Genomic DNA, 17,104 nt, shown 5'->3' with positions numbered 1-17,104 from the left:
ATATTAATGTTGTGAATACAAGGGAATCTGCGTGTAAGGCAGTGGTTGTCAGCACTCCCTGAAATGGATAGGGTGCATGGAGGGTAAGGAAATATGCTCCGTCGTGCACAAGGGATAGAGAGACAGCATACTCGCCAGCAGCCACGAATGCACTCCAGGGTAGTGTCTTGTCCACGGGTAAGAGACGCTAGCTCGAGGGTGCAGTGTTCTGATGACTGCTGGTGTAAGGGCTAATATCGCTTAAACAGCAGTGACACACTAAGGTCATGCACTGTGAGCTCGCTCGCATCTCCTGTTACAGGGCATTTATATGCAGTTCCATTATAGCTTAAGGGAGTTCAGTTCAATTAGTTTCGTGTGTGTGGGTTAAATTCAGTGTGATTTAATTCCATAAAGTTGCCTAAAACATAACAAACTTGGAAATTATGGTGTTGTAATCCTTTTGGATTGAAAAAGCATTCCATATGAGTTGGTAAGAGGAAAGTGACGAACATGTGTAAAAAAAGTTTTTCATTTAGTATCAGGTGATTCAATTTGTCATAGTTGCTTTAAAGTTGCAAAAATTAATATCCCTGATGACAATGGGGCTGAAACTGAGATTGGACAGTCAAGGAGTGAAGAAGAGGGTGTGCACACAGAGGCAGGGAGGTCGCCGAGCGAGGAGGGATACATTCCGCAAAGTACCAGTATTGAAGATAGCATGAGCAATTTGAAATAAACTTCTAACTCCGTTAGGTGAATCCCCTGTTTCCAAACCTAAACTCTCACGTGTTAAGTCATATGCTCAAAGAAAATCCAGTGCTGTAACATGAGCTATAAGCGAGAAAGTACTGTATTTAATATTTCTACTGGTAGTGACACGAATGATGGTCATTCCATTAAAATTTTGTAACATCGAGTTCTGGATTTTTTTCAATATTCTAGTAAATGAATGTCATAATAATAAATAGTTAAATGGCCTATTATGAACTTCATATCATAAATGGTTGATATTTAATGAAGTATGAAATATTCGGGGAGTTGATATGTAGACGATTGTTAAAAATATTAAAATGACATTCTTCATTGTACCAATGTAAAAACTGTGCCAATACAATGATGGCTAGGCCTATATACACGATGATTCCAAAAGGACTATAGAACTTTGTAAGCTTATAGAAATTTATTTAGAAAACATACGAAGCAAGATCCGTCGATAAGTCAGGTCTTCTTTTTATCCTCTCAGGTCAGGTCGTTGCACTCCGCCATATTTGCGCCATCTATTCGGTCTGTTTACATTGGGTTGTAGAAGGAATGTATGTTAAGCTTCATAAAATAAGTTTTCAAAATGCCTGGATGTGCAGCTCCAAATTGCTCAAGACATTCCAATAAAGGATTCAGATTGTTTGTCTTTCCAAAAGATGTGGAAAGAAGAAGAAAGTGGCTTCAAAATTGCGGAAGAATTGGCTGGAAACCAACGGATTATTCACGACTTTGCGAGGTAAGTCAGTAAATATACAGTGTAATAATTATAAGAATGTGAATTTAAGCGTTTCGGCACTAAGTTTTAAATTAGCATAATTTTATATTAGGCCGAAATAGCAAACGTGGATACAAAAGATAACCTAAGAATTCGGCATAAGCCTGTCTATAGAAATTTAATTATTTATTTAATCTGCCAGAGGCAGAAATTAGGAGTTGAAGGAGGATGTTTTCTAATTAAAGCTAAACTGTCCATTCTAAATTATTTAGATTATAAAATGTGCGGGTATATTATCATTTAAGGATGAGGGTCTAACCTAACCCCATTGTAAAATGAATGGGTTATGCTGTGGACCAATATTATTATTATCACTATTATTTTGTTGCTCTTCATTAAATGTATAAGAAATACAAAAATAATAAATATTGTTACAAAATTTCACATCCTCCAACCACAAAAAGAAGACGCATTTTTTTAATTCTCCAGGAAAGCTACACCAAAGAAGACATTACCTTTGCTTCGCTGACGTGTGTGAGAAGTGTATAGTGATAAACACTAGTTTCAGTTTGTAACTACAAATACTTTCAACATAAACATCGTTTGATACCTGTTTACTGGTATTCCAATGCAGTGTTTTAGCCCCTCCCCTTCCCTTACAAATATAACATTTGAAAGATTCAGGACGCAATACTAGGGAAACCAGATATTTTCGATAAGATGTGCACTGGAGAAATGTTACGAATTCATTATTAGTATACATCAGTTGTTTATTGATTATAGGCAGACTAGCATTTTGTATGTCTGTATAACCGTTATATAATAGGCTTACCAATTATCAGAGTTTGAATATGTGAAATTATGGAATAGTGCATTTTGTATGTCTTTGTAACCATTATGTAAATGTAGAAAATTACATTAAGAAGTTTGGTGTAAGAGGATGGATGAAAGCTGATGACAGGATGGCATATATAAAAGGCGTATCAGAATTGGAATATCTAAAAATATGGGTTACAAGCTTAACACGATATTTATTACCGAAAATTATTTAAGATTTGTGTATAATAACTTTAAGGCTATAGATCTGTGAAATTTCTAATTTTACATTTTTACACCAATTAATCTGAAACTTTTACCACACATTTCTTACAATGAGGACATCCAATACAAAATTTTCACTTTGATAATCCAATTATGCCTAGTTGACTTATAATTAATTTTTGTATTCTTTTTTAAAATACGGAATATAATTGTCACTATTTTCAAAGTTTACATAATTTTTCTTTAAATTTGTATTTAATTTATTCCTGGTATATGTACCGTAAAGTGGGGTGACTTTGAACGCCGAGGTGACTTTGAACAGTAATTTAGCACCTTTCTAAATTAAATGCTGTACCCAATTGCGATAAAACTGTTTAAGTTGTCAATAAACTAGTTCAGTTTTATCGCAATAGGGTACAGCATTTAATTTAGAAAGGCGCTAAATTACTGTTCAAAGTCACCTCGGCGTTCAAAGTCACCCCACTTTACGGTATGTAAAATATGACACATGCTTTTCATATTTTTCTAATTACTTTTGAGAAAAAAATATTTATGCTTTTAGTTGCTAATTTTTCAATTTTTTTAAAACTTATTACATCCTCAATACATAATGATTTCAATACTTTCAATAGCAGAAGAAAGCACATGTGTCAGATTACTTCACATGCTTTTGTGGATTTCTGTGCAAAATTTCACTGAAATTGGAGAAAAACTTCATTCATTAGAGCATTTTGAATGTTACAAAATGTTGTTGTTGGTGTTTTCTAATGCCAGGCGTTTGACAATAAAGTCATTTGACCTCTTGCACTCCAATATTTTTCAAAGATATTATCATGGTCAGCCACTGAAGCACAGATTTTGAGGTGTTCCGAATCCATTTCTTGGTTTGAGTTGCACAATGGGCAGTTAGGGGACTGATATATTCCAATTCTATGCAGGTGTTTGGCCAAACAATCATGGCCTGTTGCCAATCTAAATGCAGCTACAGACAATTTTCCTGGTAAATCGGGAATTAACTGTGGATTATGATGCAGAGAGTTCCATTTTTTCCCTTGAGATTGTGTTATCAAATTTTGTTTGTTGAAGTCTAAGTATGTAGATTTAATAAATCTCTTCACAGAGTAATACGTAGATTTAGTAACAGGTCTGTAAGTAGCAGTGCTGCCCTTCTTTGCTAAAGCATCTGCATTCTCATTTCCCAGGATTCCACAATGGGATGGTATCCATTGGAATACAATTCTTTTATGGAGTGATATTAATTGAGAGAGCATGTTAGTTATTTCTGCTGTTTGAGATGAATGTGTGTGTTTAGAGACTATTGAGAGAATAGCTGCTTTGAAGTCTGACAATATAACTGCATTCTTAAATTTATTGCTGTGGCATAGAAGATTCCTGAGACTTATGTTACAAAATGTTGAAAATGGTAAAATGGAGAAAACGAGTGTCAAAGTACAAGAAGCATATACAGAAAATTCTGTGCCTTAAAACTGTCCAGCCCTATACGTTGGGCCTTCTTCATTTGTTCTTCTGCAACTATTTTGGTCAGTCTGATTGTATTACATGCTGACCTTTGTGCTGCTTTGTTGGAGAACTCGCTGCATTGAATTCGACACTTGTCTCTTGCCTGGTTTAATTTCTTAGCACTGTCACTTATGTCCAGCTGGTCCAGCCCAATCACACCTTCCTTCACTTTTACAGTTACTTCAGACCCCTTATTGAATACACTAACTGCTGAAGTAGCTGCTACGTCAATCAGGGGCGGACGCAGGATTTTTTTTCGGGGAGGGATTTGAGGAGATAGTAAAAATGGAGTAATGAGAAGTAAGTTTATATACTCACAATTTGTTTCCGAGTCACAAACATTTACAAGTTGCCCTGAGTAGCATAGTCGGTATAGCCTTCTGTGCTTGAAGTTGCGGGTTCCACCCCAACCCAGCTCGATGGCATTTAAGTGTGTTTAAATGCGACAGGCCTCATATCAGTCGATTTACTGGCATGTAAAAGAAGTCCTGAGGGAAAAAATTCCGGTACACCGGCGACGCTGATATAACCTCGGCAATTGCGAGCGTTGTTAAATAAACCATAATTTTTTAATTTTAATATTTACAATGACTGTAATACAAAAACAATGACAGAATGACATTTACAGAAGAAGGCGACGAGGCTTCTTAGACATTTCATCCAGTACTTCTACATTTTTATGTATATACATCAAGGCCAGTCCATTTAATCTGTCTGCTCCCATCGTGCTCCTCAAGTGAGTCTTCAAATACTGCAAAGTTGAGAACAATCGTTCTGGTGTTCCTGTAGTTACAGGCAACGTGCAGAAAAGTTTCAGCGCCTTGCGAGTGCAGGGAAAAATAATTTCATTGCACCTGTTCAAAGATGATATAAAATCAGTAGGTATTAGGTGAAGATTTTTCTAATCAAGGAAATTTCTTCTCCACGTCTTCAATTCATTGAAGAAAGACTCTGGTGGTGCATCAACATCATTGGGCCACTGATTTACTACAGCCTCAATAGCAGTTTCTGTCCACACCTGTGGAGTAACGGTCAGCGCGTCTGGCCGTGAAACCAGGTGGCCCGGGTTCGAATCCCGGTCGGGGCAAGTTATCTGGTTGAGGTTTTTTCCGGGGTTTTCCCTTAACCCAATACGAGCAAATGCTGGGTAACTTTCGGTGCTGGACCCCGGACTCATTTCACCGGCATTATCACCTTCATATCATTCAGACGCTAAATAACCTAGATGTTGATACAGCGTCGTAAAATAACCCAATAAAATAAAAAAAAAAAAGCAGTTTCTAAATCTTCATCTGATGGTCGCACTATGTTTTTAGGCAGCAAAGTTTGTATGGACTTAGGATTCTTTTATGATTTAAAAACCTGTCCTTGAGCTGACTAATGAAATACCGTAGTCTAAGAAGAGAAGGAAAATTAAAAGCATAAAATACTCTTCTTGACTCTCTGTCTTGAAGTAAGAACGCTGTGTTTGTCTTCCTGCAGTTCTTGGAATTTAACATTTTAGCAAAGAGAATTTACGTCGAAAACTCTCTAATTCCTATGTACATTCACGAATTAAAATTAATATTATTTTTGTTTCTTGTTTCGTATTTTTCTCAAAATTTCGGGAGGGGATATATCCCCTTAATCCCCTCCCCCCCTTGCATCTGCCCCTGAGACGTCAATCTTTTTCCAGCATCCAAATATCTCTGTAAACCTTTTCCATACAAGTCTATGCAAACATTCATTCACATTCTGGGTTTTTCCAGTGGTACAACTTTCTAACAGTTCATTAGAACCAAGCCTTTGACATGCTGATAATATTTTGACTACCACAGATTCGAAAAGTACAGTCTTCATTGTGGAGCTGTTACGTTTTGGAGGTATCTTGCCTTGAGCAATGGCTTGATTGAAAAAAACACCTTCACATTGTTAATATAGCTTGTATCCTACTAATCAATCCCCTTTAGCCTTAATTTAAATATTACGTTTTCTGGAATTCTATTTAGCTGTTTTCAAGTCATGCTGAAACAAACAAAGATATTTTTCTTTACCTATTTTTCATCTTTATTAACTTGATTCGAGATAGAAACAAAGTATGAGAAGAAAATTTTAAGTGTATAGCAATTGACATTGAAGATGAAGAGGATTTATAACAATGGTAAACTTACATTTCCAATCAAAGGTCTTGGCTATTTAAGCTATTTTGTAAAGTTGATTTGAAATGTACAGACAGGAATATTATATTAGCCTATATTTTAAATTTTATCTCGTCCAGTTTTCAGATTTAATGTTTTCATTGAATCTTTCATATCGCTACACACCACATACGGAACTGACGTCTGATTTGTGTTGCATTACATCATTATGAAAGGAAACTCAAAGAGGGCATAACTTTACGAATATAGCCTACATATATAAAAAAAATAAAATAAAATAAAGAAGCGAGTTTTCGTAAGGTCATTTCATTTCATTTATTATATTCCATAGATCTTACATGAGCAATGAAGCTTTTAAGATGTGGAACAAGTCAAAATTTTACAATATTACAATTATAATTTTTACAATATTTTACAATGTTTACAGTTTTACAATTTTGTAATTTTCCACAATTTTTTACAATATTTTAAAATATTTTGGCGAGATGTAGTAACTTGAAGCCCGAGGATTGCCTTTTGGTTGGGGAAAACCTCGGAAAAAACCCAACCAGGTAATCAGACCAAAGGGTGAAATGAAGTGAGGCCGAGGACTCGCCATAGACCATCCGGCTTTAGTCCCACGGCTGGGGAAAACCTCGGAAGAAACCATTCAATGAGACCAAAGGGGGATCCAACCCAAGCCCGAATGTAGCTCCAGATCAGCAGCGCAGCGAGTCTGCTGACTGAGCTACATCGATGGCTCTACTAAAAATATACAATACATAGCCAATCAGATTATTAAATTTACAAACGCAAGCGATCATTCATCAGCTGAGCTATATGTATAATACAAAACAGGTAATTTAATTCAATTTAAGGCATAAACAATTCAGTCAGTTGTGATATACAGAAATTAATAATACATATCATGCAAACTACTTCAAATTACAAACACAAACAATTCATCAATAGAGCTATACGGATTACTATTCAATTTAAAGCATATACAAAGATCTGGGACAGGCTAGGTTTGGTTTGTTCAGGCTTTTAGTATGCTTTGCATGTACTCTTTTTCGTAGATTAAGTACAGAAATAGATTTACCCTGGACGAAGAAAGGAGTGCTTTCCCGTGTAATACAACATAATGGTTACGTGATGATTTCGTGTGAAAATGCCAGAGAAAATCATTGGTTAGGTATATAAGAAAAGAAGATGTTTGGGTGGGTTTAGAGTGATGTGCTACAATTATGAGGTTATTTTCAATGACTTAAGTACGTTTCTTTCTCCCCCTTTCTTGTGTATAGTGGGATCGAAGATTCATATTTTTAATTACAATCTATTAATATTACTCTGGATATGTTTGAAATATTTATTAAGTCCCCTGTACTTTCAAGTAGTGTACTTCTTAATGTAGAGGAGATTGGTACATTGAGGCACCTGCCTCTACCCGGAGGTTCCTTAAATGACGGGGCAAATCGTGGAAAACCCAGGCAGGTAGTCTGCCCGGAATTTCAACACGGGACCTTTCGAATAAGAGTTTAAAGGTACACTAGAGACTGAGCTACCGCACTGGTTCACAAATTTTATAAGGCCTACCTGGTTCTTTCTTTCATATTATAATGACCTTTACGTTGTAAACAAGTAGGTCTGTATGCTATTAGCAGCACAGTCTACAGTCATGAAGTTTGAGTTTTGAGGGTGCTAGAAACAATAGACTGTGACGGTACTATTTTGCATTGCCTGTAATGAGGCGATATTAGCGATCCTAGTGGTGAGCAACGACCTAATGTTTGCATATTTACTACGTATTAAGCTTCGCGACTGTATATATTAGACTGTGCTATTAGCTTCTCAAAGTTTGGATATTAAAACTGTCCTTTTATTAGTTTCGTGTTATTCCAATTTTGACATTTTTGTGTGCTTTTGATCTATTTTAAGGTAAAAGAGCCTAGATCCTTGAGCTGTAGTAGGAACATTATACGAGACGTAACATTTGAAATACGCGCGAGCTAACATACTTCGCAAGATGCCATCTAATCAGTGTCGCCAACACGTAAATTGTATCGCCGTCAGTCTAACACCTGGATATCCGTCAAAATAAAAAAGATCCACTCAATACATCTATATACAAATAAAAAGCAAATTTTAACACGACTTAGTTACCATTTTGTTGAAAATAATAATTCGTCAACCTTTCACTTGATTACGAGGAAATCTGAAACAGGGAATTCTTCCAAAGACGTTTTATAGTTTAACCTAGACTCACTATGAGCGCTGTTCCTCGACCAAAAATTGAACACTTTCGTGGATCTCCATCTTGAGGGTGAGTGCCATGTGACTACAATATGTTTATATCACGATTGCGCCTAATTTGAAATAACATAGAAAGTTATTCAGTATTATTGAATGTGTTAGGAGTAAGTGCGTTTTAATTTAATCAATAGTGTATGTGTATATAGTTTAAATGAATCGTTCTCTTGTGATATACATGAAACCACAGTGTAGGCCTATTGCTGTGCTGCATACGAGGCCAATACGAATAGTGTTTATATCGGAGCAACGGTTTATATAGTACTTGAACTGCCACCATAGAAAACAAAAAATCACACTCAATCGCTTTCACCTTCATCTTGACAGGATAATAAAAGCCTAAACTAACCTAACCTAAGTGCGTCGGTGTCTATTCCAAAATCGGCGGAATCCGCTCAACGCTCGTTTAACCATGTTCTTTTATCATTTATTTTCATCGTACTCCAGTATAAAATGCCGTAAGTGGAATCATGGTGTATAGCTGTGCTGCATACAACTGTACGAATAAACGTAAGAAGGATTCGGGAATTTCTTTTCACAAGTAAGTTAGTTACATATAATGTATTAGGATATTGTAAAATGACTGAGAACATTAGTACATATTTATTGTGTTAATAGAAGGGAATATTTTATAGGAATAAGCGCAAACTTTCTTTTTAGGTTTCCATTGCAAAATCCTGAGCTTCTCAATAAATGGTTATCTGCTGTTAAACGCGATAAATTTATGCCATCAATTCACCACAGGCTTTGTTCAGTTCATTTCATAGAATCTTGTTTCTGGAAGACTAATGGTAATAAGTTACTGAAAGCTGACGCAGTTCCATCAGTTTTTAATTTTACAGCCCATCTCACAAAGGTAATTATAAAATAAGTTGTAAAAAGCCATAGCGTAGTTAGATTTTTGACCTTTAAAATAATGTTTTTTTATGTTCATTTATTTGTAACTTATATCTGAAGTACGGTACTGAAAGTTACTTATAACATACATCCATGTCTATATTTTGCAAATCATAATTAAAATGCTCATAAGTTAATGTTTTTTAATGTGTTGAAACCCGTATGTCCAAATTCAGAATTCTTACCACTTCTAAAATGTATTTCAGATTGAACAACCACCCCGTAGAGTATTAAAGATATCATTAGAATCAGATAAACATGAAACAAATGAAGAATGTAACAGTGGTAACTATTTTAATATACTGATCAGGTCGTAACAGAACACAGCTATACTCTTAGCCCCAGAAAAAATGTAAATTAATGGAAAAAGAGCTGGAAAGAAAGAAAGAATGAACAAATTGAAAATTTAAGATGTCTAAATTCCACATACAGAAAGAAAACTTGTCGACCTGGTTGGCGAGTTGGTATAGCGCTGGCCTCCTATGCCCAAGGTTGCGGGTTCGATCCCGGGCCAGGTCGATGGCATTTAAGTGTGCTTAAATGCGACAGGCTCATGTCAGTAGATTTACTGGCATGTAAAAGAACTCCTGCGGGACAAAATTCCGGCACATCCGGCGACGCTGATATAACCTCTGCAGTTGCGAGCGTCGTTAAATAAAACATAACTTTTTTGAGAAAACTCACAAACAAGAGGATTCAATTAACCCATTTTGAATCTTGCGTACACTACTTTTAACACTTGAATATAAATAAATAACTGGCGAACTTACTCGTGTTAATTATGTAAGCATGTGCTGCTTGCAGCTGTTTCGGTGTTACTTGACACCATCTTCAGAGCCTTCTGTGTCTCGGCGCCATCTTAACTTCGCTGCCTGTTGTGTGGGTGCGTTCGTGTAATGAGGAGTTGTATCAAATAGTGTGTGTGTTCTGAAATTGATCTGTGTGTTGAGAATTTGATTAGGGTGTGTTTTAGCGTGTATATTTCATATTGTTGTAGTGTGTTGAGTTTTTGGTTTTTGGGTTGTATGTGTAGGATTTCTATGTCTGTATTTATGTCATTGTATGTGTGGTTAGCATTAGTTATGTGTTCGGCATATGTAGATGTATTGTGTCCTCTGCTTATTGCTTTAATGTGTTCTTTGTATCGAGTTTGGAATGATCTGTCTGTCTGCCCAATGTAGAAACTGTCGCAACTATTGCATGTGAGTTTGTATACGCCTGTGTGGTTGTATTTATTTGTTTGTGTATTGAGATGTATTTGTAGTGTGATTTCTATTCTGTATGTATGTTGTATTTCTGTTTTCTGAATGAGGATGCGATCTTATGTTTTTGTTTTAGTATGTTAGTGTGATGTATTTATTGTGTTGTGTTCTGTGTGTTTGTTGAGTTTTTGTTTTGTCTACCTTATGATGTTATCTATTATGTTTGGGTTGTAACCGTTTTCTTGTGCTATGTATTTGATTGTGTTCGCTTCTACATTGTAGTGTTGTTGGCTCATGGGGATGTTGAGTAATCTGTGTACCATTGTCCTGAATGCAGCATGTTTGTGTTGTGTGGGGTGATTAGATGTGTTGTGTATGTGTATGTGTGTGTGTGGTGGTGGTGGTGGTGGTGGTGGTTGGTTTTCTGTGTATTTGTTGTCAACTTTTGTTATGGTGATGTCTAGGAAATTTATGGAGTTATTGTGTTCAAGTTCCAGTGTATATTGGAGTTTTGGGTGTACATCACTGCCTATACTTGTTTTTTTGAAAGACATGACAGTTAAGCGGCCGAACTACGAACTACAGTGCTATGTTGCCAATATGGACTACCACGCTGCCACCTTATGGAAGGTGGCAATTGACGTTAAGATGGCTGACGTTAAAACATTCATTGACAATTGACGCGAAGGTAAGAAAACAATACAAAAATCGACAGAGAATTAAAGACGAAACGTACCAATGCTAACATTGTGTGCACAATAAATGTCGCCAAGAGAGCTATTAAGCACTTGCCATGTGAGAATGGGAAGTTTGGCAACTCAACCGTTGTTACCATAGCAACAGGCCTACCACGCTATATGTCATTCAGTTGTTTTTCCGATCGCAACGCCCCTGTCATGTCCCATCTTTAAAAAAAAAAACAAGTATAATTCGCTAGCTTTTACAAATTTATGAGTAACAGCCAAAGAGTTCGTAATATATAACATTACAAACTCTTTGGTAACAGCTGTTCGACAGAGACATCTAGCGACCTTGCATACGAAGCTGGATGCAGTGCCATCTGATGGCAAAAACTCTTCAAGATTTTACTGACTTTCAGCGTATTCCGAATCTCACCTATCCGGTGGCATCACTGACGTCACGTTGCAACGAAAATAAGGAACAAAATTGCTGGAAGAATCGATGCTGTCATGGCGACTGTGTAAGTGGTTATCTGTGCTACGCTAGCAAAATTTTGCGAAATTTCCGTACTGCCATCTCATTCAAATAAAAGAGATCATAAACAACTTATTTCTTGAACCGGTAGTAATAACGGGTCCGTTGACATGTTCGCTCATAAGCCATGAACATATTGTTTTTACGTTGTGCTCATTACAAACAATACAGCAGAACTAAAGCAGAACACACAGCCATGACACAACAGTGCACGATGTTATTCGTCTGCTAATTCCCGCCCTATACAAGAACCAATCAGATTCACTGATGGCGGCTGATGGAGACTGCCATCACCTCTGCAAGTTGATGGCACCGGTGCGACACTTGTGGAGCATCAATGACGTCATCGGTGGAATTCGGAACACCGTGATGCCATCGGATTGCTCACCGGTGAGATTCGGATTACGCTCATAGCTTTGTAGTACTTAGTTTTGTCACCGCGACCGTTTTCATTTGAATATGGCTGCTTTTACAGGCGCAGAGCGAGCTCGGTGTGTGTTTTTGTTTAAAGAAACCCTAGATCATATGATCTAGGAAGAAATGAAATCTGCGACAGTGGTTCAGCGTAGTTTTCGTACCCAGTATGGCAAGGATCCTCCTACCAAGACAAAATTTATTCCTGGCACCGTACTTTTGTTGAGACTGGCGGTCAACATACAGTTTCCTATGGCCACTTCCAACGGGCTCCTAACAAATATTCACACGTTTATCAATTACCCATGTCAAATCTCCCTGACTATTGAAAGCTGCAAAAGAAGAACCAAATCTATCTTCCAGTATGCGGGCGCAGAATAAGATAGCCAAAATCACATATTACACGAGAGACTTATTCCATGCACATACGTGCGCATTTCAGTGTTCATTCAAATCTTCCGGACGTTCACGTGTGGCTGATGCTGTGGTCGAACAAGTGAGGAAAAGCTTTGATTAAATGTGAAGCACAGGAACGCCATTTCATAATTTCAATTAAGAAACACGCCAAACTAATTATCCATGCACCAAAAAGCGGATGCTTCCTGGACCAAAAATACACAAATTTCAATCTTCTAATACGATTTTTTTAATACTTTCGGTTTATAGTTTATTTTAGCGATTTTGAAAAAGGTAAGAAGTGACGTTCCTGTAATTCACAATGTTAATATGTTATGTTTTATTTAACGACGCTCGCAACTGCAGAGATTATATCAGCGTCGCCGGATGTGCCGGAATTTTGTCCCGCAGGAGTTCTTTTACATGCCAGTAAATCTACTGACATGAGCCTATCGCATTTAAGCACACACACTTAAATGCCATCGACCTGGCCCGGGATCGAACCCGCAACCTAGGGCATAGAAGGCCAGCGCTATACCAACTCGCCAGCCAGGTCGACCTAATTCACAATTACCAAGCTTTATTCGAAGTCGTAGAAAATCAACGCGGCGTGCTTCTCGTGAGACTGGGATTCCACAACTAACCGTTTGGCGCATTTTGAGTGAAAACTTCGCGAGTTTTGCTATTACATGGCATTAAAACTAAATTTATATGTTTTCTAAATAAAATTCTTTCTAAGCTTACAAAGTTGTATAATCCTTTTGGAATCGCCGTGTATTTAAACTTACTCTTGAGTTACGGTTTTTACTTCGGGTATGTATTAAAACTTACAATACACCAAATAAAGAAATGTTAATAGACCTACTTTTAAATCGATTTTTTTATACTATGTTCTATTTTATACTGTGAGATAAACAATTTTTTAATAGATTAAAAAAATTACGATGGCATCTCTAAAACTTTGTTAATATTAAATAAACCAGAATTTTAAATGTTGGCCGTTAAGGTTCAAAGTCGAATGCAGTATATTACGTCACGCGCTCATACCAGACATCCCACACGCGTGCTTAGCGATCGATATGACAAATGCCAGATGTTACGACATCCCCTCAAAGGGCCACTATTATAGCTTTCACGTAGGGATTTGTTTTCTTCTTGTGATAATTTCAGCGCAGCTTTTTCCCTTCAGTTTCGAGGGTGATTATGTTCTGTTCTGTCATTGTAAATTGTTAGTGTTCAATATGCCTAAATTAAAAACGAAAAGTTGGAGTCATCTGTGGTGTTGCAACCCTTTTGGACTTGAAAAACATTCGTCACGAGTCTGTAAAAGAAAAGTGACAAGTAGCATGTGTGAAAAGGTCCCGCATTTAGTGGTAGGTGATGCTATTTGCGAATACTGTCGTCATAAGATTCCACAAAGTGAAATAATTAGTGAAGTAGTTGGGACTGAAAGTGAGGTTGGCAAATCAACAAGCGAAGAAGAATGTTTACAAACAGAGGCGGGAAATTCAACAAGTGAAGAATATGCTCCCGAACGTAGAGAATCTGTAAATGTAAGTAATAACCTAGATCATTATGTGATCTGGGGTAATAATTTAAATTAATAAGCTGCATAGTGTCACTGCATTCTAGACACCTAAATGCGTTCAGATGGTACAGTCAAGTCTGGTCACGAAACCAGAATCCTCTCTGGTGACGGCCATATTGATTCTCAACATCGTTCTGATTGTGTGTAACCAATGTGAGCAGTAAGCAATTGATATTTTAAATAAAAATGAGATATTGTGCGGCACCAAATTGTAAGAATAAATCATCTGATGGGATTAGAGTATTCCGTTTCCCAAGAGATAAGCGGAGAAGAGCACAGTGGGTACAGAATTGCAGGCGGGATAAATGGCAACCTACTGATTGTTCGGTACTGTGTGAGGTTAGTAAAGGGGAAACTTTTAGAACACGGATTGCACCTAAAGTTATTAATATTTATATTATTACTGGAGCTAAAAAATTCGATAGGAAACGTTACTCAATATGACTTATATCAATGGCATCATCGAGGATCGTTGACAGGTTAGGTTTGGATTGTTAAAGTGTTTGATATGCTTTGATATACGTTTTTTGGTAGGCATACAAAACAACTTTCTTTTCTACGATACATTTATGTATGTATAAGAGTTAATTTTTATTGTGGGTCTCCTTCAGCATCATTTTGAAGAATCCCAGTTTGAACAACACAGAGCAGATGGAAGGAAACTACTGAAATGTAATTCCATCCCTACAATTTTCAAAGTGCCAAACCCACCGAAGTCTCCAGAAAGCACCAGAAGATCTCCCAAAGTAAGAAAACTGTTTTTTGGAAGAACCAAGAAAGGTAAAAATATTGAAATATAATTATGTTGTAATTCATATTTATATTTATCAATTTTTGTTTTTCAAGTAATTACAAATAGTATCATACAAACATAAAAATTCTGGTTAATTACAGATTTAGATATGACACATACATTTTTAAAATAAATAATTTTCCTTATAAAAATAAAGCTTTAAAAAGTCATAATCATACCTAACAACAGTATCCCTTTTCAGTATGTACAGTATATTATACCTTGTTTATATTTTCATAATCTTTATTACTCTTATTTATTGTATATTAATGACCATTTCAGTTTTTAGACTAGTGATATTTTCTTATCTTTTCAGAGGAGTCTTCAGGCACACAATTAAACGAAGAGCCTGTCAGTGACAGGCCTCAAATTAGTACTATAGATGAAATAGCAAAGCTGAAATTAGAGGACAGAAAGCTTAAAAATCGGGTACAGTATTTAAATAAAAATGTACAATTTTTTAATTGGTAAAGTACCTTTATCCTTCTGAGTCCTGAGACGTTGTTTTATCTTCAAAGTTCAATATAATTCTACACTTCAAAAAAGTCATTGGCATGAGGAAAAATGGTGAATAAATTTTGCAGGTTACAATTAGGGCACAGATGCAGGTATATTATACTATAGTAAGGGTCTTGCGATCAGCCTCCTGGTCAGAGCTTCTGGTTGTAGTTCATGAGGTCCTGGCTTCGATTCCGGGTTAAAGCACAGGAATTTTTCCTTAAAGAGGATTATTCCTGTGTTCGTCCATGGTCTGGAATTTAGGTTAAGTTTAGATTTAAGACTTCTCCTGGCACCACATAATCATAATCATCCTATCATATCATCAGGGTAATGTAACTCCGCCTTCCAGGCGCCCCAACCTCAGAAGTTAGTTACAACTAAGCCATTGCCAGGAGAGAAGACCAGAAGTGTCGAAAAGACAATCTGATGGCATTGGTTAAAAAAAAAAAAAAGCGAAGGGTCTTGCACATATATCTTATATGATAAACATGTATGATGTTTAGTATAGTATACTATATTCTCAGAACTCAGGAGGTTAGTTTAGAGTTAAATGATGTTGTATGTAAGTAAAAGTGCATTCATGTGCACTTCTGATTCAAGAAAATGATCATCTATGTGATTTACTTCATCAAATACTTAAAACTACTAGGGCATTCGAAAAGTAATGGCAACATAGTTACTGTTTCACACTAAATATATTTAGGTTACATTTGACATTACATACTTCAAATATAGTCTTTTACCATGTCAACAATACATTGCTAAATTATTGGAAGGTGACTGACTCCATCTGCAGCAACATTTCTGGATATTTCTGTCAGTGATCAATCTAAAGCTCTTCGGATGTCAACTCTTGATTAAAAGCAAATGACTTGCTTCCACCCAACTAGCAATAGTTCAGTATGGTAGGACTTCCCTCCTACAGGCTTATTGTAATGCCCAAAAGCACCGAGTTGCATGTTTTTCTCTTCCAACTTGGATTTTTATGAAACACCTTCGTTTGTACCTTTAGGGCTGTACTGTTTACTACAAATCAAAAACAAGTCCACACCTGTGGAGTAACGGACAGCGCGTCTGGCCGCAAAACCAGGTGGCCCGGGTTCGAATCCCGGTCGGGGGAAGTTACCTGGTTGAGGTTTTTTCTGGCGTTTTCCCTCAACCCAGTACGAGCAAATGCTGGGTTACTTTTGATGCTGGACCCCGGACTCATTTCACCGGCATTATCACCGTCATATCATTCAGACGCTAAATAACATAGATTTTGATACAGCGTCGTAAAATAACCCAATAAAATAAAAAAATAATAAAAAACAGTCACTGTATTTACAAAATATGGCTAGGGCTACATCGAGACTTTCAATATTGCAAATTTATTAAACAATTGCTTCTCTGTTATGGAATACAAAATTTCAGTGGTCACCGTTAGGAGCACTGATTTACAGCATTGTTGCCATTACTTATCGAATGTTCTAGTATAAGTTTCTGCTTACATTGTTGCTCATGTTTTATTTCACTCCTTACAACATAAATCCTTAGTAAATCAGAATAGATTTGTTTTGGCAACACTCACTTTTAACTGCATTATAAACAGAACAACATAAATAGCCTACTTGATCGATGATCAGTGACTTAACCAGCAAAAATCTGTTG

At 36.6% G+C, this 17,104-nt stretch overlaps 1 protein-coding gene across 10 annotated transcripts in view; it reads left to right on the top strand.

Annotated features, from left to right (window-relative positions):
• The first annotated feature begins 1,239 nt into the window (after positions 1-1,239).
• LOC138715593 (uncharacterized) overlaps positions 1,240-17,104 on the top strand; it is a 131,024-nt gene continuing 115,159 nt past the window's right edge. For 2 of the 10 annotated variants that reach the window (XR_011336515.1, XR_011336511.1), the window contains exons 1-3: positions 12,681-14,125; positions 14,772-14,940; positions 15,270-15,382. Coding sequence is in view for 8 of the 10 variants with exons in the window: in XM_069848671.1 (XP_069704772.1) it covers positions 13,652-14,125; positions 14,772-14,940; positions 15,270-15,382 (756 nt within the window). In the remaining 2 variants the exon portion in view is untranslated. The other 8 variants (XM_069848684.1, XM_069848678.1, XM_069848702.1 and 5 more) reach the window with 8 other exon arrangements.

The sequence above is a fragment of the Periplaneta americana genome, chromosome 2 (assembly GCF_040183065.1).
Source record: "Periplaneta americana isolate PAMFEO1 chromosome 2, P.americana_PAMFEO1_priV1, whole genome shotgun sequence".
NCBI classification, from domain to species: Eukaryota; Metazoa; Arthropoda; class Insecta; order Blattodea; family Blattidae; genus Periplaneta; species Periplaneta americana.
The sequence above is the reverse complement of the archived record's forward strand: the minus strand, read 5'-3'. Positions and strand labels throughout refer to the sequence as shown.